The following is a 24699-nucleotide window of genomic DNA, read 5'->3' as shown; positions in this document are numbered from 1 at the left end:
TCTCATCAACCCAGTAATGCTGATGTCAAACGGCAGCACAAGTGCTAGCCTCTCTTATTGTCACTAAGATGTGTGACATGTACATGTACTTCAAAATTTACAAATATCAATAAACAATAAATTACCATACAAAAGTGTGAGTTCTATAAAGGGATACAGTATTTTCACCATAAATATACAGCATAGTTTGTCCTCGTCTAGTGGTTGTGCTAAAGTGCAGACACTGAGGTGTCGTCTTAGGAACCTTGCTTGTTTAAGGAAGATGGATGTAGGTTTAATTAAATTTCATTATAATGGCTTACTTAATTATAGTCTCGCTGTGCAGTGGCTATTGACTGTGGCCCTGCAAGGAGAGTAAAGGGTGAGGTGTTGATGAAACATTCCTGTGTCCAGGAGCTTTTCTCTTAGGGCTGCTTACTTAAAAGAATGCAGGAGGGTGACAATGCCAAAGAAACACAGTCACTTTAGTAGTTCTGAGCTAAAGAATTCCTGTGTCAAAACAGGCCCTTTGGCCGTGTCTAAGCATTCTAAATATACTAACAACAGAAACTTAGATGAAAACTTGAAAACAGATAATGTAAAAAAACTACAACATATGATACAATATGAAATTATGGTATCCAGTTAAAGTGTGAAAAGATATATTTGCCTTAATCAACAAAAATAAAAAGGAAATTTGTTGAGAGCAACACAATTTGTGCAGTTGATGGTTGTTGCCTGGCAGCCACAGTTCCAAATCTATATTGGGATCTCTCCCTCAGCCCTGGAGATTACAACTTCAGAGCAAGGATGGTGTCTGCCTTGTAATTTGATGGCTTATCCCTTGCCTCTTTCTGACAAATCTTTTCCCTGATAAAGGGCATGCTTATAAATTAGTAAACATGGGAGCATTGGAAGCAGAAGCTGAGAGTCAGCGGGTCAAGTAAAAGAAGAATTCAAAAGATAACTTTCAGGAATAACAATAATGTGGTTTGCAAGTCTGCTTAAATGTATGCATAAGTTATATAATGTACACCACATTTTTGCATGGGTCTGTCAAAGCTTGAAAATATGTATGCCATTTTATGGAGACTAGGAAATCTGAAGGCTTGAGGGTAAGCCAATAAAAGAATTGTTTTATTGTGTCTGTACAGCCTGTTGTCAGTACAAGTTCATTAACTTGAATATTATATAAAATTTAAAAAGTAATTCAGTTCCCCAGATATAACCTTACCAAGCTTAACTTGACTGTTGGGACTGCCAATATGACCAAGTCTTGCTGAAGGCACTGGCTGTAATCCTTGTTGGGAGTTTAACAGCAAGTGTTAGCTCATGTGACTTCCCATTTCCTGGGGAGCTTTTAAATACATGTGAAGCTGTGCCAACTGAGCATTAAACCTGGGAATCAGAAATGATATGTTCAGCCAAAACATGCTCAACTAATTTCAATTTTCCAAAGAAAGTTATTTTTCCATACATAGCTTAATGATGACGCAATTGGTTTAAAATGCTTTGTTTTTTTTATATCATGTTGTAGGTGTTGGGCAGTTTTCTCCCTGTATAACTCCCTTTATATGAAATGGTCTGGTTTTCAATCTGATCATTATAAGATATTTAGATGGCATGCCAGGTAGAATTTGGTGAGACCTCAACCTGTCAATCATTGAAACTTTACAATAGAAAAGCCATCAGACCTGCTATGTTGTGCATCTTTGCACTTTGTTTCCTCTGTTATCAAGCTTGCCAAAGTAAACACTCCCTTTTACTGTGTTTCAACATGTCCTTGAATGACATTATAATGAAGCTAGTCTGGGGGTCTCTCATGCTCTTTTTCACCTGTTTAGTTGCATTGCTGAATAGGAGCTTATGGGTTAAAAGAAATTGATTTTATCACAGGGATTTATTTAGGTGGAGTGTATCAATGTTTACTCAAACAAACACACAGTTTAGGTTGCTTGCAGTTGCATTTATGGACATGGTTTTTAGTCATATTTTTTCAACTTTTTTTTTTATGAAATCATATGATTTTTTTGTCGGTAGTTATGTTGAAGACATCTGGATGTGTGTGCACTATGTGTACACAAGTGTCAGCAATGCCACAGAACAGTGACTATACTGGTATACATAGGTGATAAATGATAGCTGCAGGTAGATCCTATCTGTAGCTGTACTCACACTGAACAGTTGGGGTGGATAAGAGATCATAAATAAGTCTAACCAATGATTTCAGTATAATTAGACGGTTGTCTGTGTATGTGTGTGGGATGGGGTAGCTCATGCAGGGATGGACTTGGATTTATTATAGCAGACAATTTCCTTAAAAGGACCATTAAACCATGGACTCAAACATACAATTCAGTATTTATTTATTTCGAGATCACAATATTACTCTCACAGTATCCTTGTTCTGTATCCATTCTTATGCAAGGTATCAAGCGACCATAACTGCCGAAATTTAGATGTGGCTTTTGACTCTTAAAAGAGTCTTCCATCAGACTCACAGATATGTTTAAGGATTTGCTTATTAAAAAGCTGCACACTGAATTCAGAAGAGCACAAAAAGAAAAAAAAATGATTGCATGACAATGATCCCTTGAAGAGATTTATAAGTCGCAACAGGGACAACGGTGAATTGCACGTTGTCATGTTGTGGTTTTGCCTTGTCAGTATACTGGACCTTGCCAGTCAGCTGACATACCGCTGAGCAGAAGACTGTCTGTTGAATTTCAGTCTTATTGTCTGTCATTGACCCCTGCCATCCAGGACAAATAAATCAGGATCTTCTCCTTACGAAACAGGTGTAGTATTGAGATACCTTCTTATTACCTGAAAAGTACCCTGTGGTGAAGTATTTAGGAATGTGTGACTTCATATTTGTAGCTGAGGTAAATAAAAGAGATGAAATGAAAGGTTTTTCCATGTGTAGTCATTTGAATAATAATTACATTTCTGTAATGCTATAGCATGTAGAACTGTGACACAACATTGGATTGTTTTGAAAAATAATCAATGTCGCATTTAATTTTATGAAAGGTTAGGTTTTTAATTCATGCAACACAATAAAGAAAGACTTTATTTATTGATGTTTGCTCTTTGCCTTATAACATAAGGCACAATGCAGCCACAGGGGGGCACAAGCCAATATCTCTCATTGCTGGTCCCCAGCCTAAATAAATGCAGAGTACTGCATCAGGAAGGTCATCGGGTGTAAAACTTGTGTCACATCCAAATATGCGAGTCATATCTATGAATGTCATACCTGGTTAATAACTATACAGGTTGGGGAAACAGAGAGATCAGGCATGACTGTCTCAGAGGAACAGCACATGTTTTGAAGTAAAGGTAAGAGAAGACAGACTGAGATGGTTTGGTCATATACAGAGGAGGGAAACAGCGGAGGGATAGTGAATATATTGGTAGATAGATGCTGGAATGGAGCTGCCAGGAAGGAGGTCTAGAGGAAGATAAAGGAGAAGATTTATTGACATAGTGAGAGAGGATATGAAGGTAGTTTGTGTTAGAGAGGAAGATACAGAGAATAGGGTTAGATGGGGAAGGTTGATTCGCTGTGGCGACCCCTGAAGGGAAAAGCCGAAAGGAGACGAAGAAGAAGATCTGAATATTCAGGGTCAGCGTACAAATCAAATTTTGGGATTCGGAAGGAGATCCTCTTGATAGCTAAATACTCTGCACACCAATGTGGACTTTTTCTGTAAATGTTGTAAGTAAAGTGTAGAGTCTCCATTTCTGTTCTCTTTATTAATTGTTGCCCACCCAGTCTACACTCATCTCTATTACATTTTTAATCTTCAAGTTTCAGGATAATGTTGGGTATACAGTATGTAGTCCCATCTGCCACAACAGACTGAATTGTGTTTCAGACTACAAAGAGGGTGGTAGACATTGCGAGTAAACTAGAGAGAATGGTTTTGAAGAAAAAAAAACATGAGAAAAAGACAGTTTATCTACCAAATTTTTACTCGATAGGTAAGAACTGAGAGGATGGACAGGCTGATTACAATGCAGGAAGGGAGCTGGATTGAGAAGCACATTTCACATTTTTACTGGAATTGCATGAAAACTGTTTCAGATACACTAATCATATAGGTTTTCTGTACCTGTTACCACAGGTTTTCAGTTCAGATGGCAGAGCAGTAACTGTGCAGCAGGAATTGTCTCTTACATGTGTCCAAATATATGAAAATCAAAGGGTTTTCTGAAAAAGAGAACCGAATTCTGCGATTGTTCGATTATACAACATTAAACTAACATAAGCTTTTAACCTACAAGATATGCATTAAAGGCATCTGCTTCTCCTTTCAGAATTTTCTTTATCACTGTGGCCATTTGGATGCTGTGAGGCGAACAGTTGGGATTTTGTATGGAGCTTGGCCAGGACCTTCTAAAAGTCCCTTCTAAAAGATTCATACTATGAAAAATTGAATATATTTTTTGGGGACTTACTAAAATGAAAACGTGTACATTATTGTTTTTTTTTCGTATAAACTATTCTGTTGTGATTTTAAGACAACGGTGCCCTCTCTCAGTGCATCATTGAGGTTGATTTCATATTTTCTAAAACAGGGGTGCCCACACTTTTTCGCCTTGGGAGCTGCTTTTCTAATGACCATGTGAAAATTATTTATTTCCACTAAAAATTCTGATGATATATTAATTTATATATCTACTGAGTATACTTAACACAATAAATGTTTGTGGATTTGGCATAACTGCATGAACCCTTATGGCACACTACAACAGAGAACTTTTTTGGTAAATACCTTATTCTGATGACTTGAATGGAGCCAGCAGCATAGTTGAAGTTAGCTGAAGTTGGGAAAATGACTGCTGTCCTGACAGCTGGGATTTTAGTTTGTTCACTTTTCTCCTTCTCAGCTCACTTTTTGGCAGGAAGTCAGTAGTGTTGTTTTTATGAAGTTCTTCGGTATAGCAATGGTAGACTGGCAGACGAGGCAACGGCACTTTGAGACCTTCCGTATAGAATTGATTCGTTATCGTCTTTTTACTTGGTCCAGCTCTCCCACTCACTTTTACACCCATAAGTTTAGAAGACATACACTGGGGGCTAACTCGCTAGCTTGCTAGAACGCACTGTTATGTGCTCATGCGCAGTGACGCCTGTGTCAGAAAAGGTCAGATTGGACAGACAGTCCAATCAGTCAAGTGACAAATTTCATAGTGAGAATTACAGGCTGACGTTGATATTTTAATGCCATGCGATCTACCCACACTATCTTTGTGATCAACTGGTAGATCGTGATCGACGTATAAGGCACACGTTCCAGAACAAAAGCAAAATACAAACAAAATTAAAGTGAGATGTTAAGAAGCCAGTACACAACAGGCATAAAACCACTCAAATCAGGAAAGCTGACAGTGAAACAGGGAAGGAGGCATGTAAATGCACATACTTGTTTTTACATATGCATGTCATTTTTTAACCATTAATATGTTCATTCCAACACATTGGAGGATCATAGATGATGGAACGATATAAGAGTAACAAAAGCTAGGTGGCAGGATGTGAATACGTGATTTTCAAAGTTTGCAGTATTCCAGTACATAATCAAATTTGTTTTAAACACTGATAGAATCAGTCCTAATGAATATATAGAATGAAAACTTAAAATTCAGCCTGTTATATGTGCCTTGTGCTGAACCCACATTCACAAATCCAAATCATTTTTTTGGTTTGACAGACATAGTTAACATCATTTTTATACTTCTACTAAAGAATAGTACAAATAAAGTATTATTCATAGTTCTGCCATTTGATCTGTATAATATTTCAAAGACCTGATATCTTAGGAGATTAAAGTGCGAGTCTCATCGCCTACCAGTGCAAGTATTGTAGCAAATAATTTACAAACTTTCTAATCCAAATTAGAGCATTGATTCTGTAGTGTAGATATTACATAAACATCAAGAGGGTCCATATTGGCCTAGAAGCTCCACTCCCAACTGTTGCAGCTGTTAATCTGTCCTGACACCAAGCTAATTCATAATAACTCCTAACCCAAGGATTGACTGACAAGTGGTAATTGATTTAAAACAGTAGAGACACCTGCTGAATAGTAGAAGGCCCTCAAATGCCATCTTTTGCTGTAGTAGAGAGTAAGGCCCTATGTTCTTACCTCATTGCCGTAGTTGAAAGAAATACACTTATATCTGATCTGTGTGGTGCAATGTTTCAAAATTGTGTTGTATGCCATACCCAGATTTTTTTCTGTTATGTCTCAACTCTGCCTGATTTTCGAACATGTTTTCTCTTTAAAAATCCATATTATGATTTGAGCTAAGCCTCTGCTGGTCTTTGAGCTCTGTATTTGCCAGTTTGTCCACTGACATGCCTTCGCCCTGTCTTTGTTGATGAAGACAGGGCTTTGTGCCTGAGAGTAATTGACAGTGGAAGGTGAAACCCTGAGCACAATGTTAAGGGGGAGTCGAAGCTGTATGTGCTGCCTGTTTAGTCTCTTTATGTTATTATCAGGCCACTAGCAAAGTGTCAAGTGGTGATTCGTGAACCTATCTATTTTGCTTGACAGTGTGGATAGCTGATATGAATGCGCCTCTGCTGTTTGGACTGTCTCAATTTAAGTGCTTAGTTACATTTTGGCCATGTCACAGGCTAATGCCGAATTACATTTTAATTTACAAGGAAAACTCTAAAACAAACAAATAAAGACAAATATAAAAAAAATGTTTTCCATCACTGAACAAGAGGCATTTTGCTGTGTATTGTGTATATATTAATGATGGTAATTTATACTTTTTTAACCCTCATATTATGTTAGGGGTCAATTTGACTCATTGGGTCAATGGGTGAAATGGGTAAAATTGACCCTTAACATAATAAGAGGGTTAATCCCTCACGGGGAAATTTGCTCTCTGCATTTAACCCATCATGGATAAACCCTGAGCACTTGGCTGTCTTCCATCAATGCCAGGGGAACAGTTAGGGGTTCAGTGCTCTACTCAAGAACACTTTGATACAATAGGAGGAGCTGGGAATTGAATCAGGAATGTTCGGTTTCTAAGGCAATTGCTCTACCTCCTGTGCCACACCATTTATGGAAATAAGAAAGCATGAGGCAACCTCCAAAGTAAATCAATCGATAAACAATTATAGAAAGGAAAGATATACCCCCTTCCCTCCCCAAATTGTCTGACCTAATAAAATGCCCCTCATGGTGGTTTTATTTTCATGGAGTGAAATTTCAGTGTATTTCATGTGTTTGATTTGACTATATTACTTGCAGTATTCACAATTTTCTTATAGATATAAACAGAGTATTGATTTTATTTGATGAATGTCTGTTTTACGGTGAATCTTGTGTTTGGTTTTGTTAAGATCATATTGAGCAGGCCATTTTCTAATTTTTAACCCTAAAAATGCCAATAACCACTATAATAAATACAAATTGAAGATGTAATCTGGTATGTCTTCCTTACCCCTATTATAATGCATATCATCAAAATATACAGCAACCTTCTATTTCCAGATTGTTTTTAGTGGAGGTGTTTTTTAGAGGTGGTTGTGGATCCCCCATTTCTGTGGATGCTTTTGAGAGGCTTGTGAATTTCCTTTGTTTGTCATTCAGATTAATTGCCAATTGATTTTCTATCACATGGGTAGAGGCAATATGTGGTGGGCTTTCAATTCTCCATCAGCCAGTTACATTCTGTGTCATGCCATGCTTCTTCCATTTAATCGAGTCAAGGCTTATCACAGGTTGTCTTGCATTTGTCTTATGTCTCATTTCTATCATCTCATTTGATAGATGACAGAAACAGACTGGAGGTTCTAATTTCTGGAGGATTGGAAATCACACAGTTGTGAAAGTGCTATGGGAAAAAGCCAATATTCTTTACCATTACTAATTTACTACGCTGTTCTTAAGCATTCCATTTCCCTGGTTAATTGGTAGCAGCTGTTTAAATCAACTCACAGGTGAAAAATTAGTTCTCAACAGTTGGTTCTTTGACAACCATGGTGAAGACAAAGGTGCTCACTGAAGACCTGTTCATTGAACTCCTCTGTGTCATTTTGGTTGTTTGCAAGTCATGAAAGGACATTAAGGGCCACATCTAATTCTTTTCATGCTCCAGTGGCTACAGTAAAAGCTGTTAGTTTAAAAAAGTCAAGATGTTGCACTCTGAAAAATCTCAAAGGACATAAACCAGGGGTCCCCAAACTTTTCCCTTCTCTGATGGGGGGCTGGGCCAGTTTGTAACAAATAGTGTGACGATCGCAGAGGTGTCTAAATGTAAACATTTATCGTTTTCCAGAAAGCCATACATAACCAGAAATTAACCCTTTTTGGGATCTTGACAGGAAAAAAAATCAGAAAATAAATAATAACGTTATTAAATAAATAAATAACACTATTTATGAAATGAATAATAACCAAATAACCCCTTTCAAGTTTTTCCACAGAAAAAAAGATGAAAGAACATTAACTTTCTTGTTAATGTTTGTTAATGTAACTGTTTGCAGCTCTCTCATATCAAATTCCCTGTGAAAATCAGAAAGTAAGCAGGCTTTGAAACCCACTGATAACAACACCTACCAACACAACGCATGTCACTACCAGGGTGGTTGTAGAATGGATTTTATCCCAGTAGATTTCATTATGATTATATTTGTGTTTGTACTCAGAATGGCTCGTTCAATAAATGTTCATCGCAATTAGACCAGCCCGATTCAGCCTATTTATACCGCGAGATGCGCCCACCATCCTTGGAGCTCCGTCAGTCGTGATGCTAACAAGTTTTGACCAGTCCAGGTTCAACTCAAAATATTCTCCCCCGTCGTAGTCTTTGCGCTAACTGCAAGAATAAAATTTAGCAGCTGCGCTGTGTCCTGCACATACATGCTCTCATCCAGTGCTATTGAAAAAAAGTCAAAGTCTTTCGTCTTCTGCTACTGCTGGGCATATACATTACCCCCAATTTCTTCAATGCGTCTTGGATTGTAGTCGTTGACGGACTCACGACATTAAAGACATCTTTCTTCTTGGGACACATCTCCTCCACGACAGCATTCAAACATTTCTTGACAAATTCTCCATCAGTGAAAGGTTTACCGCTGCTTGCTATCAGTTGAGCAACCCAAAAGCTTGCTCAAACAGAGGACTGGTTCAGCTGAGCTTGGCGTACAAATGTACTCTGCTGAGCTACCAGTCCACTTTTTAGCTTTGAGAGTTTGTCTGCTCGCATTTGGCATTGCAAGCTATCATACTTGTCTTTGTGATGGGATTCATAATGTCGGTGCGGATTGTATTCTTTGAATACAGCCATTGTCTCTTGACAGATTAATAAAAACAGCCTTTTCTTTGAACTGAACAAAGAATAATTGTCCACTGCGGGTATCTATTTTTCTCTTACCTAATCTTTTTGCCATTATTCTGAGTTGTTTCACAGAGGTGTGTCCAGGATTGGTTTTTTTGAGGGAGGAGTTTCAGATAAGGCACAGACTACAGAAGGGTGGAATAGAATGTTACGTTCTATGCATGTACAAGTCACCATTACGTGGAAAGGATGAAAAACAAATTCATAATGCATCTCTGAAATTGTTCAGGGGCTCTGCAAAATGTGGAGGCTGTAGTTTGGGGACTACTGAGATAGACAGATGCCAAAGACACCCAGTACTGGCCAGGTGAATAGTGAGGGGTGAAAAAGGAATCCAGGGATTACCGGCAAAGGCCTCCTGAAGAATATGGGCCCTGCTGGTGGAAACATCTCAAGGCTGACTGCACACTGCTGGGTTCCATGGATGCAGACCAAGGAGGATGCCACTTTTCCTGATAAGACACATAATAGCACGCTTGGCCTTTGCAAAAGCACATCTGGCTTTTCTGTTTTGGGGTCAGATGAAACAAAAATTGTTTAGCCACAATGACGTAGCCTTCATTTACTGTAAAAAGGAGAAGCCTTCTGCCCAAAGCACACCATTCTCACTGTAAAACATGGTGATAGGAACCTTATGCGTTGGGTGTTTTTTTTTTCCCAATGAGAGTGGGAACCTAATCAAAGTAAACATCAGCTGGAAAATGAAGACTAAATCAAGATTCTCAACATCAGATAGTCTGTCGAGAAACTTGGACTTAGGCACCATTGGATATTTCAGCACGACTAAGTCTAAAACAGCAAAATTGGGGAAGTGTTAGCAGGCAAAAACATTAACGTTTTGGAGTAGCCCAGATGTAATCTTGACTTGAATCCAAAAACAAAAACGTGTCGGTTGAATGAGAGTAAAGTCAACATTTCTTTCTCCAAACCAGATGAAGAAGAACCCTGAAGAAAAATTATGTAGCAAAAATGTCTAAGCAGAGGCCATTGTCAAAAAGAGTAGAGGACGTTCAGGTACATCTCAAAAAATCACATCATGAAAAAGTTCAATAGTTTTGTCGTTTTAGATTTTTTTTACAGATAATGAAAATCAAAATGCAGTTTCGCAGAAAATTATATAATAATTTATCCTTTATCAATCCCTCATGGGGAAATTCATTCTGTGCAATTAACCCATCATGGATGAACCATGAGCAGTAGGTAGCCATTGACCAGCACCAGGGGAGCAGTTAGGGATTCAATGTCTGCTTAACAACACTTTGACACTTGAGGAGGGGCCAGGAATCGAACAGTGTTTCTGCCAAATGTTACACAAGATCAATAAAAAAGGTTATTTTAAACAGAAATGTCAGGCTTCTGAAAAATCTGTTAATTCCTATGCACTCAATGCCTGGTTGGGCCTCCTTTTGCGTGAATACCTGCATTAAAATGGCATGGCATGGAGGTACCAGCCTGTGGCTCTCCTCGGGTGTAATGGAAGGCGAGGTTGCTTTGATAGTGTCCCTCGGTCATTTGCATTGTTGGGCCTAGTGTCTCTCATCTACCTTTTGGCAATACCACATAGATTCAATGAAAGGACTAGATATTACAATCCTTGGTGTTTGCATCACTTCTTGGTGTTTGCATCACTTCTAATGGGGAGGTCTTGAGAGATGGTTGCTAGGCGGGGGAAAATGGACAGCAAACGGGACCCAGGGGAGGAGAACAATGAACCAACCCAGGCAGGAGAGCACTGAGAGAGTACGATGAGACACCCTGCAGAGGAAAACGTGGAGAAAACAGAAAATATTGCTGGAGAACCTGTAGAGAAAACAGAGAATTCATGTAGGAGAACAGCACAATAAGAGAAAAGACCCAGCCAGGAGGACATGGAGACAACACAGGAAGTGTGATTTGCTTTATTCAATTCAAGGCGCACTCTCCTTTCTACTCTCCTTTTCCAATTTAATCTGTTATGTCTGAATTTGCACCTACTTGTGACAGAGACTCTCTGAAAACACTTTACATGACCAACTTTCACTGTTCCCTGTATTGGCAGGGCTCCAAGGCGGAGCTAAATTTTTGGGATCTGTACTACATGGACTACCTCCATGTTGCTGAGGCAGGAGCGACGGCTCTTACTCCAAGATCCCAGGAGTCAAAAAGTGCCATATCCAGCCTCACCTTGGAACACTTGAACTCCTTAATCAGACTAGGGATGGGAGGTCACAGTGTTCCATCACTCTATGATCCAATGCTTCTGAGGCATTTTGGGAATCTGAGCCACTTCCTCACGCTCACTGGCCTCTCCAGTAGATTGGCATGGATGAGCGAGACCTCATACATGATCAGTAGGGGCAACAGCCCAAAATGGAGGCACCAGACCTTCAGCTTTCCTGGGAGTTCGGTGTTGTTAATCTACTTGAGGTGGTTCGCTGTGTCCTGGTGGATTTGTTCCTGTTGCTGGGCCTCATTGAGAATTGAGTTGTGCCATTGTCTGAGGCTTTTGATGGGCTTCTCCTGAATTGTTGGGATTGGTTCACTGCTGATGTTGAGCGGCTCAGCTGTAAGTTGTCTTTTGAAGATGGATATGCAACAACATTTGCTCAGCTTAAACTCCATTCCCTTTTGGCTGTCTGAATCTGGTGCCAGATGGCAGTGGCATTCTCCAGACATTCCAGGAAGCCCTGGTCCTCTGTACTGACTAATCAACAAAGTTGCCTTTGTGCAATGAAACTAAAGAAAATCTTTCCTTCTACATTTAAGAGGCTGGGCTGGTAAAAATTGCTGATGGATGAGCAGTTCTTTTCCTTAGGTATCAGGATGCCTCCTGCTCTTTGCCACACCCTTGGAATCACTCCCTTCTGCCATAGTTTATAAACTACAAATATTCTTATCTCATTGACATTATTTATAACTTTATATATACTTTATCATATCAATTTATTGAATAGACGTTTAGACCTATGGTGTTATAAAAATGAAGATTCTGAATTAATGTAGATCATCCCTAATAAGTAATAATGAGGGGCCCTTTCTTGTAATATAATTCAGATGACCATTTAACAATGACTATACAGTTGTTATAGGTCATTGCTTCATCCGCACATCGTGTGCTTTGTCTTTATTTTTGTACCAAGCCCTAACATGGAGTTTTAAATGCCTTCTCACTATATGTGCATGCAATTGGGAAGTAACAAGATGTAAAGGGCCAAATAATTCATCACATAAATAAAGAATAAACCTCACTCTTCCCAATTTGTTTCCTTGGACATGAAGGGCATCTGCTTCCCTTCCCTCAGAAAGATGTATCTACAATGCCAAGAGTTTGGAGCAAGCTTTCAACCTTGTCAGCACCAATGCAATTCTTGCTCCGATGTAAATGAGTGTCAGCCACTGACACTCACTTATTTTGAAAAGATAACTTGCGACATTGACTTTGAATAAAAGTGTTTGGTTTTTTTTTTTATAGCTATGTAGCATCTGTTTCCATTGCTGAGATGAAGAATAGTCCAATTCTTTGGCATCCTGTGCAGAAATTGTGGATCTCTTTTTCTCTAGACTACTCATGATTAACAACTCAACAACAGGACGCTTTCCCATTAACCGAGAAAGTGAGGACAGAGGGCAATGTCTCCCCCCAAAAATTCAAATAATCTTTGCTGTCTATGTTGGAAATTCCCAAAAATACATGCAGAGAGAATTATACAAATATTTATTTGTATTCTAGCTGAATTTTTGAGACATGATCAATATAGGTTGCTGTAAGGCTGAACTTGACTCTCCACCTCGTCAGCCTCACATTATTCTATCTTTTTAGTTTATCTATTTTTTAAGTTTTTCAGTCTCTGCCCATTTTCTTGTCATTGGTCTTTGAGACAAGTTAATGTGACTTAAAAACTTATCCAAGTGTGCTCATCTTTAATCTTATACCTTAAGTCTTCTGGAGATAGTGTTTCGGTTTCCATTAAAAAAAGAATGTCTGTCCCTACCACATAATGTTCTACATTATAGCTTTACAAGTCCCTCTCACAAATGGCCATGCAGAGAAGTGTTAGGGTAAGAAATTCTGTTAATGCAATTGTAAGGTTGAATTAGTAACTTCCTGCTTAAATCTGATTCCATAAATATACAGAATCACTGCCTGCATAGTTTATCAAAGGAAGAATCATTTGTTTTTGTATCAACTTAAGAATATTGAGCCGTGCACTTTAATTAGTGACCTGTTCTTTTTGGTTAATTTGTGGTACACCTGCAAATATGTAGGCAAATAAGTACCCACTTTGGGGTGTCTTGTTAACTAAACATTTATGTATACATACATTTTGTCATTCAATTGGATCATGATAATTTGTTGATTTTAGACCATCTAGGAGCCACATTTTTAATCGCTTAATGGAAAACACAAGGTGATTCCTAGACAGCTGTATTCAAAGGGTTTCTCTAACCATGAAATGCATCCAGGAAATGTAAATAGAGGCTATGGAAAATTGCCATACATATAAACTTCCTTCCTTTGTTTTTTTTATTATTTGTTTTTTTATATTTTCCCTATTATCAATCTGGAGAACACTGAATTGCATTTGTTTCGCAACAGCTCTGTCAATGTAGGTATCCTATTATATTGCTTAATTTGTTTATTTTCTCCTAGCAGGATATTTTGTGGGTTTAGGGTGCCTTTTTGATCATGAATAGAGATATCAATGTTTTGGTCCTTGTTTTCTTACAAGTATACAAAATTTCTGTCTTTGTTTCGTTCTGCACCTTGCTGTTGACATTTCTCCTTTACTGTTATGTTCATTCCAATGTATGCAAATGTAGCTCAAGTTTGAACACTAATGTCGCTGTACTCCTGCTCTGCATTTGTTTCCCGCCCAGGTGTTAGTGTTTGATCTGACAGCCGGACACTTCTAGCAAGTGACTGAGAGGGGAGCAGTGCCATACTGGGATATGGTGCCTAATATACACCTGATAGCGCCGCTCCACTGCAAAGGGACATGGCTGTTCCTGCCTCTACTCAGCTTCGTAATGACCTCGTCTCTGGCTGACAGTAAGAAGATGCTTCAGGGTCAAGTCATAAGCTTGATAACTTTACTGTGTCACTGCCCCTTTTCTTCTTATCAAATGTGGTAAATATTACCATAAAGGAAGAATTAAACACAGCAGTTAATTAACTGTCCTGCATGCAAGGATTTTTTATGTGGACATTAGGATATTGAAATTCAACAACATATACTGCAAATTACTTTGAGGATATTCATCCCGATGAGTCTTTCGTGTATAAGGTATGGCTGTTTTGGGGTTTGGGAAGGTACAAGAAGATATTTCTGTATCTTTTAGTCCTGGTAGCAGAAAATCAGTAATTCAACACATAACCTCATGTACAGTGTTGCCACAGGGTCATTGTAATTCAGTTATACTCTTCCCTCCGATTTCCCTACACAACCATGCCAACTGCCTTGTCCAGTCCTTTATTTTTTACAATCTACTTTTTGCCTCTTCAGCATGCCCAAATGTTCCTGCAGAGTCAGTGTGACCTTGAACTTGAGACAAAACAAAAATGCAAAATATTTTGTGCTTGAATTTTCTCATAGTGTCGAGGGTTTGTTCTTGCTTACCATATATGGATTTGACCAAATCCAAGCTTTCTGTTGCAGAAATGTCAAATTACCATCCCAATGTCCTGAAGTATATTTGTCTGTCTGTCTTTCTGTCTGTCTGTCTTTCTTTGTCAATTCATCTATCTATATACGTGAATGTTCTGCCTTCTCACTTGATATTTCTTGAAACAGGTTTTTTTTTTATGTAATTGGCATTGTTCATTTAGGATTTCACATTGTTCAAAACCACAAAGAAGACTAAACTATGTGTTTTAGAAACTAAGAAGTGATAATATCATTTGTGTATACCAAGGCAAAATATTATTTGAACATGCCAAGACTATCCAATCCCCTGACATTGTAGAGGCATATATTTTTCAAATGATGTCACACTGTCAGCAGGACAGTCTCACTTCTCATTTTGCAAAACTGCACAAATGAAGAGTTAAGCGTTTACATTTACTCTATTTGAAATATAATCTAGTTGAGTTCACTCTTTAATGCATACGTCATATGGATAATTTGTTTCTGTAGTCTGTAATCACAATTCTCACAGATAAAAATACAGAGGTATATGTATATTTTACAGATACTTTTACAGTGATATGGTGAAAGAAGTGCGTTAAGAAGCTATATCTACAGGTATACAGTGAGTGACGTACCGAGTAAGCGTTCAACCTTGTTCAAATGAAACTTTGGTATAAGTGAATTGAAATAAAACAGCCTCTGGTTTGAGGTTAACCTATGGCTTTATTTTGATGTATGTTGACATGGGAAAAGGGATAGGCCTACTATTACCCGAACTATAAAGCTAACATAGAATTAAATTAAGATAGGTTGGGGCAAAAATAACATAAACCACTAATTACAGGGTTGTTCAGTTTTGATACCTGTAATTTCTATAAAAGTTATGCAAAGTTTTTAGGTCTGGTTTGGACTTCCTTTATTATGAGGCAGACACTGGAGCAAGTTTCTCTCCACATGGTTTCACTGTATTCAAGATTCAACTTTATCTTGTCACATCACATCAAATTAATTGTTTTGAGGGGGACATGTCAAAAACTCACGATGACAAAACTGCATTAAAAGTGGAACAATTCCATCGATAAATAAGATCAGCTTTGTGAGCCTTCAGCCCTCTTCTTCTTCTTCTTCTTCTTCTTCTTCTTCTTCTTCTTCTTCTTCTTCTTCTTCTTCTTCTTCTTCTTCTTCTTCTTCTTCTTCTTCTTCTTCTTCTTCTTCTTCTTCTTCTTCTTCTTCTTCTTCTTCTTCTTCTTCTTCTTCTTCTTCTTCTTCTTCTTCTTCTTCTTCTTCTTCTTCTTCTTCTTCTTTCAGCTTTTCCCCTCAGGGGTCACCATAGCAAATCAACTCTCTCCATCTAACCCTATTCTCTGTATCCTCCTCTCTCGCACCAACTACCTTCATATCCTTTCTCACTACATCCACAAATCTTCTCTTTGGTCTTCCTCGAGACCTCTTGCCTGGCAGCTCTAATTGCAGCATCCGTTCACCAATATATTCTCTATTCCTCCTTTGAACGTGACCGAACCATCTTAGTCTGGCTTCTCTGACCTTCTCTCCAAAAAATCTAGCATGTGCTGTTCCTCTGATAGACTAATTCCTGATCCATCCTGGTCACTCCCAAAGAGAACCTCAACATCTTCATCTCTGCAACCTCCAGTTCTGCCTCCTGTCTTTTCAGCATTGTAACAGTTTGTAGGCCATACAGCATCACTGGTCTCACCACTGTCTAGTACACCTTTCCTTTTATTCCGGCCGATAGTCTTCCATCACATAGTACCCATGACACTTTTCTCCACCCATTCCAACCTGCTTGGACCCCTCTCTTCACCTCTTTTCCACACTCTCCATTGCTCTTTGACCCCAAGTACTTGAAATCCTCCAGTTTCTGATCTCCACTCCCTGTAGCCTCACCATTCCCCCCGAGCTCCTCTCATTCACACATATATATTCTGTCCTACTGCGACTAACTTTCATACCTCTCCTTTCCAGAGCATACTTCCAACTCTCTAGATTTCCTCTACCTGTTTTCTGCTCTCACTACAGGTCACAATGTCATCTGGAAACATCATGGTCAATGGAGATTCCTGTCTAACCTCATCTGTCAGCCTGTCCATCACCATTGCGAACAAGAAGGGACTCAGAGCTGATCCCTGAGGGAGTCCCACCTCCACCTTGAACTTCTCTGTTACCCCTACAGCACACCGTACCAGTGTCTCACAGCTAGCATACATGTCGTGCACCAGTTTAACATACTTCTCTGCCACTCCAGACTTCCTCATACAATACCAGAGCTCCTCTCTTGGCACCTTGTCATATGCTTTTTCGAGGTCTACAAAAACACAATGCAGCTCCCTCTGTATTTCTCTGTACTTTTCTATTAGCATTCTCAACGCAAATACTGCATCTGTAGTATTCTTCCTAGGCATGAAGCCATACTGCTGTTCACAAATGCTGACTTCTGCTCTCAGTCTAGTTTCCACTACTCTTTCCCATAACTTCATTGTATGGCTCATCAACATTATCCAACTTTATAGTTGCTACAATTCTGCACATCCCCTTTATTCTTAAAAATAGGTACCATCACACTTTGTCTCCATTCTTCAGGCATCATCTCACTCTCTAAGATCCTGTTGAATAATCGAATCAGAATCTACCGCTGCCTTTCCTGGACACTTCCACACCTCCACGGGTATATCATCAGGACTTCTTCTTCAGGACGACTTCTTTTGCACTCTTCATCCTCTTTAAATGCTTCCTCACTTCACTTTTACTAATTTGTGCTACTTTGTAGTCTACAATAGTCACCTCATCTACCCTTGCCTCTCTTTCATTTTCCCCATTCATCAGCTCTTCAAAGTACTCTTTCCATATTCCCATCACTCTCCTAGCATCCGTCATAATACATTTCTCTATCCTTAATCACCCAGACCTGTTGTACATCCTTTCCATCATTATGTCTCTGTTTCGCCAACCTGTATAGATCATTCTCACCCTCCTTACTATCCAACTGAGCATACAAGTCATCGAATGCCCTTTGTTTTGCCTTTGCTACCTCTATCTTTACCTCACGTTGTATCTCCCTGTATTCCTGTCTGTTGTCTTCAGTCCTCTCAGTATCCCATTTCTTCTTTGCTAACCGCTTTCTCTGTATATACTCTTGCACTTCCTCATTCCACCACCAAGTCTCATTATCTACTTTCCTTCCAGATGACACACCAAGTACTCTTCTACCTGTCTCCCCGATAACACTAGCTGTTGTTGTCCAATCATCTGGAATCTCACCCTGACCACCCAGACCCTTTCTAGATAACTCCTACTCCATTTCTCCTCTTGTCAGTACCATAATAGTACAACTTAAAGCCTGCTCCTAAGCCTCTAGCCTTACTACCTCTCCAACTGGTGTCCTGGACACACAGTATATCCACCTTCCTTCTCTGCATCATGTCGACCAACTCTCTACCTTTTCCTGCCATAGTCCAGATATTCAAAGTCCCTAATCTCTGTCCCAGGCTCTTTCCTTTACTCCTCTCTCTCGCTTCCGAACACGCACTCTTCTTCTTCTTCTTGTTCTTCTAGACCCACAGTAGCCCAATTTCCACTGGTACCCTGTAGGTCATCGGTACCAATGGCGGTCGTCGTTAACCCGGTCCTCGATTGATCCAGTATGATATGGTTATGGTTGACTCGCATGTTTGGTTTTGGCAAAAGTTTTACGCCGGATGCCCCTCCTGACGCAACCCTCTGCATTTATCCGGGCTTTGGACCGGCTCAGGGAGACACTGCTCTGTGCCCCCCAAGGCAGGCTTGGAGAGACACGGGTCAGTGCCGCCCTAAAGCTGCATTTTTGTAAGTCCAATAAATACATTTTCCAATTTTATTTGAAAATATTACAGTGGCAATCAAAAAGCATTTTACTTTTATAAAGTACTCAGAAGCATATGAGGCAATATAGCATGTTCAAAGCTGATCCCTTCCTCGATGAAGGAGGAGCCCAAATGCGAAGGTGACGGAAAGTAACACTTGAAAGTTGAGACTCAAGCATGCTCTTATTGAGTCTCCTGGACATGTCAAAAAACAGTTAGAAATGCTTGGGCACTTATCCACATCCTACTTTAGCACCTAAAAGGTACTGCAACCAACTTCTGGACCAATTTCTTAAAAACAGAAAGAGAGGAAAGTGAACAAGTTAAACAACAAGAAATATAGCTTAGACCCTGGCTTCACAAGACCTTTTACAACAGAAGATCCAGAAAGCGGAAGTTTCTACATGCAAATCAGGAAAAGTTATTGGAGTGGATAACATCGCAATCGAATGGGTCATTTGTTAATCTAGGAGGAAAGAAAAGTAGATGGCAAAGACTCAAGAATGACTTCCCACAAGGAAGCATGCTTGCACCTCACCTTTTTAACATACACACTAATGACTAACTAAAAAGTGCCGTGCCAAAAGTTACCACCACTTCATCTATGCAGACAGTCTTGACATATGTGCACACGATACTGACCTCTAATGGTGGAAGAGGGACTCTCCAATGCGCTTCAACTACGAAGAGAACCATCCTCATGCAGATTGATCCAGTTGTTCACTTGTGCATCTTCAAATTGAGAGGCCAAGTCTCAATTTCATGTCAATTGGCCAAGAACCCTGTTTGAGCTCTATGAGCACACAGTCCAGCTAGGGGTAACCCTGTACAGATTCGTTTGAAACCCATATTAAAAAGACCATGCCTAAAGTGAATGGGGGAAAAAAAACAAAATTTCTAAGCTCACTGGCACATCCTGGGGTGTTTATCCAAAGACGTTAAGATCCACAGCATGAGTCAAGAATGCCTGTCCTGTATGGGAGTGAGCTACCCATCCACAGAAGTTTGAACCAGCCCTTGATACTAGCTGCCGCCTTATCACAGGCTGCCTGAAATAAACATCTATGAACCATTTGTACAGTGTGTGCCAGGGTGTGCCAAAAATGGCACACCCTGGCACACACTGCAAATGACGTAGCCCCACCAGATATACATCAAAGTGCAGCAAGCAAAAAAGAGCACCAGCAACATGCTACTATGAATGACAACCCCTCTTTTGCCATGTGCCAACTAAAACCTGCCTTTAATTCCAATGAAGGTTCCATCTACTACAACGGTGGAGCTAAAGGTCTGGTACTGCCTTTTGGAGCGGACACAAACTGTTTGGAAATGACCCAACAGACTCAGATCTGATGTTGGATGCACAAAACGAAGTCTTGCAAAATGGGGATAATGTGTGGATGTATCACTGACCCACAAACCATCTAGTATCTCCCAATGTCCCCCTTGCTGAAAAAGCCCTGCACAGCAGTGGACTCGGTAGAGTTTATTGAGAAGGGATAGCAATGCATTCAGCTGTGGCAGAACCACATCTAGCCATGTGGTCTGTAACTGACATTTTGTGGAAACAAACAGAAGAACATTTATTTTTAGGCCAAACGCTCATTAAAATGGGTGCATGATATAGCTTAAAGCAGTAGTGACAGGACTTGAAAGGTTCTTACTGATGTATTATCCTTTTAATTATCCCCTGTCTTCCTATAAGATGAGGCAGACAGAACAACTACCCTGATCAATGTGTGAAAACAGACCCTCCTCTTGTATCAAAATACTAATGTCCTCTCATATTAAAATCTTGTTGTTGGCATCATTGCTTGTTAAGAGGGGTTGCAGCATTTCAAAATGCTAGCATGTTGTGTGCCTCGCAACCTAATTTGCATAGAAATCATTAAGATGTAGCACATGTTGGTAGAAGAAATCCTCCACCAGCACTATCAGGCCTGTAACATCATACATCTTACATTCTCATTGAATAGGCACACTTTTGTGCCTATTGTTATGACTGTGAGTGCTGATTGAAGACGGGTCATTTATCCTGGGGGGCTCAGCCTAATTAACCAGCCTGCTAGACAGCCCTCACGGGTGCCCAGCCCTTTTTTGGCTTGCAAGCTACTCTTAAAATGACCAAGTCAAAATGATCTACCAACAATAAAAGATATTTGTGTGTGTGTACTGTTTCCGTTGCATAATAGCATGAACATATATGGCACAATACAGTTGTGCACATGTTTGGCCATTGCCTTACTCTGATGACATTTTGCACTGAATTGACTCATTCAACTGCCTCAAACGCACTTCCAAATGTCAATCAGTCATGGTGGAACGGTATTCGGACTGAGAACTCAGATTGGTTGTACTGTATGTCAATATGGCACGTCAATGCCGCAAAAGAGATGGATGTAGTGTATTCTGTGGCTCGGGGTGAGTTGTTTTTTTACGTTGTGGGATAGGGTTTATTTTGAAAGGCAGGGGTCCGCAGTCAACCCGCGTTACCTTTTATAATTGACCAGTAGATTGGGATCGACGTGTTAGTCTCAAAGTCATACATACCCCACCGAAGAGCAATGACTATTTTTGTGGTCATGTCACAGTGAGTTATTTTGTCGATTGTAAAAGGATTTTGGTGTCAGTGTCTCCTCTTTTGTTTTAATCCTGGATGGCTGTTCATTTGTGGCTCAGGAGGAACATAGTCCTATTGACACTGCCACTGCAGTCAATTTTCATTGTGTGTTATAACTCACTGTCGTGCCATGACCCTAGTGACTTAAGTGTCTTTCACTATCAGAATTACTACTGTTTATCAACCCTTTAGACATTTTCTCTTATGGGTGTTTTAATGTGTTTCAAGTCACATCATATCATAATCAAGGTCAGATTTTGCATTTAAACCCACATGACGTAACCCAGAAATGGGCACCAGGCTCATGCAGATGGGCTTTGCAGTATGTGCAAGAACACAGTCATTGCTGTCATTTTACCATACATTAAGTAGCACTACACCCTAACAATGTTTAAAACAATGGATGTATAGATGCCTTTCCGAGTCATAATCTGCCTCAGATGATGAAAGCCATTACATTACTACTGCTCAAACTGGTGAGACAGAAGAGTAAAGGGTAATGGCACTCAGGGATTTGGGTCCTCTTCACTGTCTTGAATAATTGATTGTATTCTGAAAGGTTGGAGGTTAAAAGTTCTTGCTTTTCTCTTCTTAAAGGGTTAGACATTTTGTCTTGAGCAAAATATCTCACATGTTGTTGATTCACATTAGTCTTGCAATTTTCCCATAAGGTCTGACAAATAAAATCACCAGTTTGAGCTGACACTAAGGATCTGCATTTCAAGCAGAACATACATTTCAATGGTCTCATGGACAATTTCCAGCATAAAACGAAGAATCACTCGATTTATTATGAAATCTGTTGCCCCTTCCACTGGGAAAGTTTATGGACATTGACCAAACTGAGCTTTTAACTGATCCAGGAATTTACAATAAAGCTGTCATAATCACAACATTGGTACAATAGCCACATAAACACTGGTTTGTAAAGAATTACTGTCAATCTATCAATCCATCCTTTAAATACTTTTCCAGCATATATTAGCTTCCCCTTTCATGAAGATATTCCAAAACCTTTTCAATTTGTGTTGAAAATTCCCATTACCATTAACTCTCCTACTTACTACTACTACTTCTGTCTCCTAGTACTACTCTAAATATTAATTGTCGAAAGGAATGATAATAAAGAAAGTGTCAAATATGCACCAAAATGTACTGATTAGCAGAATTAGGAGGTCTATTACTTGCCCGTATGAGTAATGACATATAGGTTGGTAAAGCCATTATAATTTTCATTGTTGTTTAGCTGTGAACTTCAAGTGTTAAGAGGCCAAAAAAAAAGTTACTTTTGAATTTACCAAGCTAAATATCTTGCACGGAAGACAGTTTATATGAAATTAATTGCAAACAAGCCTGCTAATGGTAACAGTCTGATAATGGTAATGGTCTGAACAGTGCATAAGGAGAAACTTCCATTGAAGCCTAGTTATAATGCCATTAGAAAAAAACAAACCCATTAAGTATTGCCTTATGAAAATGATACCTTGCTTATCATTAATAAGAATGAATTAATCTCTCTTTGCTTCGTGCATATCGATTCCTGATATTCTACACTAACAAGTAGATGTTGGGCACTCTGGGTGGCCTGGGAATACTCACATGGTCAGCCATACAAATGTTATTTATTCCAAAATATACTCACAGTAATGTTAGAGCAAATCATTTCTGATTACCAAATTACCATTTATCCTCAAAACTACCATGAAGTATTGAACCTTTTGACATTTCTTGGTTTCTAGAAAAAAATATTTTCCTATTTCTTTTTCATTTTCCAGAAAAAAAACATGCTCTTAAAAGTTTAAAAATCCTTCAATGATTTTGAATGATTTTTTAATGATTTTCAATTAATCAGAATTAGTGAAACTTTATTTGTCCCTGAGGGCCACCTGGAGAACATACTTCAACATACTTCTTGGCCACTCCAGACTTCTTCATACAGTACCAAAGGTCCTACCTCTGCAACCTGTTTTGCGCCTTTTCTACAAAGGAACAATGCAACCCCCTCTCACCTTTTCTGTACTTTTCAAATACCACCATTCTTTAAACAAATTTTGCATTTGTAGTGGTCTTTCTTGGCATTGGTGCTCAGAAATGCTGACTTCTACTCTCAGTCTAGTTCCCTCTATTCTTTTCCATAACTTCACTATATACCTTTTCAACATACATTGCTTATAGTTCCTGCAATTCTGCACATCTCTCTATTCTTAATAATCGCCATCATGACACTTCTCTATTTCGAGGACATCCACTTATGCCCAGCTTATTCCTTATATTTTCCAGTTGCACACTTAAAACTGGAAGTTGGAAGGCAATCTTAAGCGTTGTTGCGAAGTTTTACCAGAGTTGAGCTATGCTCCTGTCATTTTAGCCGTTAAGTGTAAGTTGTTAGTCTTCCGGCCTTGGTGCAGTTGTTTCTCAGCCTATGACAATATCAAACATGTTTAATATTATTGCAAGTCTTTGTGTTACATTACTGTCAGGACAGAATCAACAACCAATAGATGGGCTCTGGCAAAACCAGAAACAGGAAACCTTTTTTCAGTTGTATTAAATAGTAATGGGTCCGGAAATGCTATTTTGCTGTCTTCCTCTCATATTTCTAAAACCCCTTATTTTTCAGATTCAGGGGTTCCTCCCTTAAATATTTCAGGCAATGTATGGTTAGTGAACTTACATCCTGTAATTTAAAGGATGAGCTAAGCACTGTTAAATGCTGCATGGTCCTCCTTAGCATCAAAGTGATTATGTGAAGACCTCACATTAAGTCAAATGTAAATGTTATAGACAGATGTTACTAGGTACTTTTGGATGTCAGAATTGTGATAAATAGCTCTTTAGGATTTCAAAACCAGCTCTGATGCACGCACTATCGGTAATACTCCGTCAACCAGTATAATTGAAAATTTAAAAAGTGGAAAAGGCAGTGGCAATAGCTCTGTGTGTTGTTTTTTCTAATATGCCCTGTCAGGGGGAGGCTGGATTTTCCCTGTGTATACAGAGTAATGATTCATGCCTGTGTCTCCACAGGTAGTCTACATGTCATTGTAGTTTAGATGTTACCCACCTTCCCCTTTAATGACCCTGGAAATGAGACTTGAAACAAACTGACAGAGCTGTGCATGTGAACATTGTTTAATTTGTTTGAAGCTGGCCTCATACTAGAATCATCTAAGGTTGTAAATAATGAATCAGGCTGCTAGGTGAGGACTAAGGACCAAATGTTTGAGCGTCTTGCCTGCTTAGGCAGGTTGTGGCAGAAACA

At 39.2% G+C, this 24699-nt stretch overlaps 1 protein-coding gene across 4 annotated transcripts in view; it reads left to right on the top strand.

The window, feature by feature from the left end:
* LOC147217669 (receptor-type tyrosine-protein phosphatase F-like) overlaps positions 1 to 24699 on the top strand; it is a 156449-nt gene that overhangs the window by 30078 nt on the left and 101672 nt on the right. For all 4 annotated transcript variants that reach the window (XM_086176283.1, XM_086176284.1, XM_086176285.1 and 1 more), the window contains exon 2: positions 14209 to 14380. In XM_086176283.1, coding sequence (XP_086032409.1) covers positions 14281 to 14380 — 100 coding nt within the window. In that variant the 5' untranslated portion in view covers positions 14209 to 14280. The remainder of the gene's footprint in view (positions 1 to 14208; positions 14381 to 24699) is intronic.

Source organism: Fistularia commersonii, chromosome 28, assembly GCF_037954325.1.
Source record: "Fistularia commersonii isolate RoL2024-O1a breed Wild chromosome 28, RoL_Fcom_v1.0, whole genome shotgun sequence".
Taxonomy (NCBI): Eukaryota; Metazoa; Chordata; class Actinopteri; order Syngnathiformes; family Fistulariidae; genus Fistularia; species Fistularia commersonii.
This window is presented reverse-complemented; position numbering and strand designations above follow the sequence as displayed.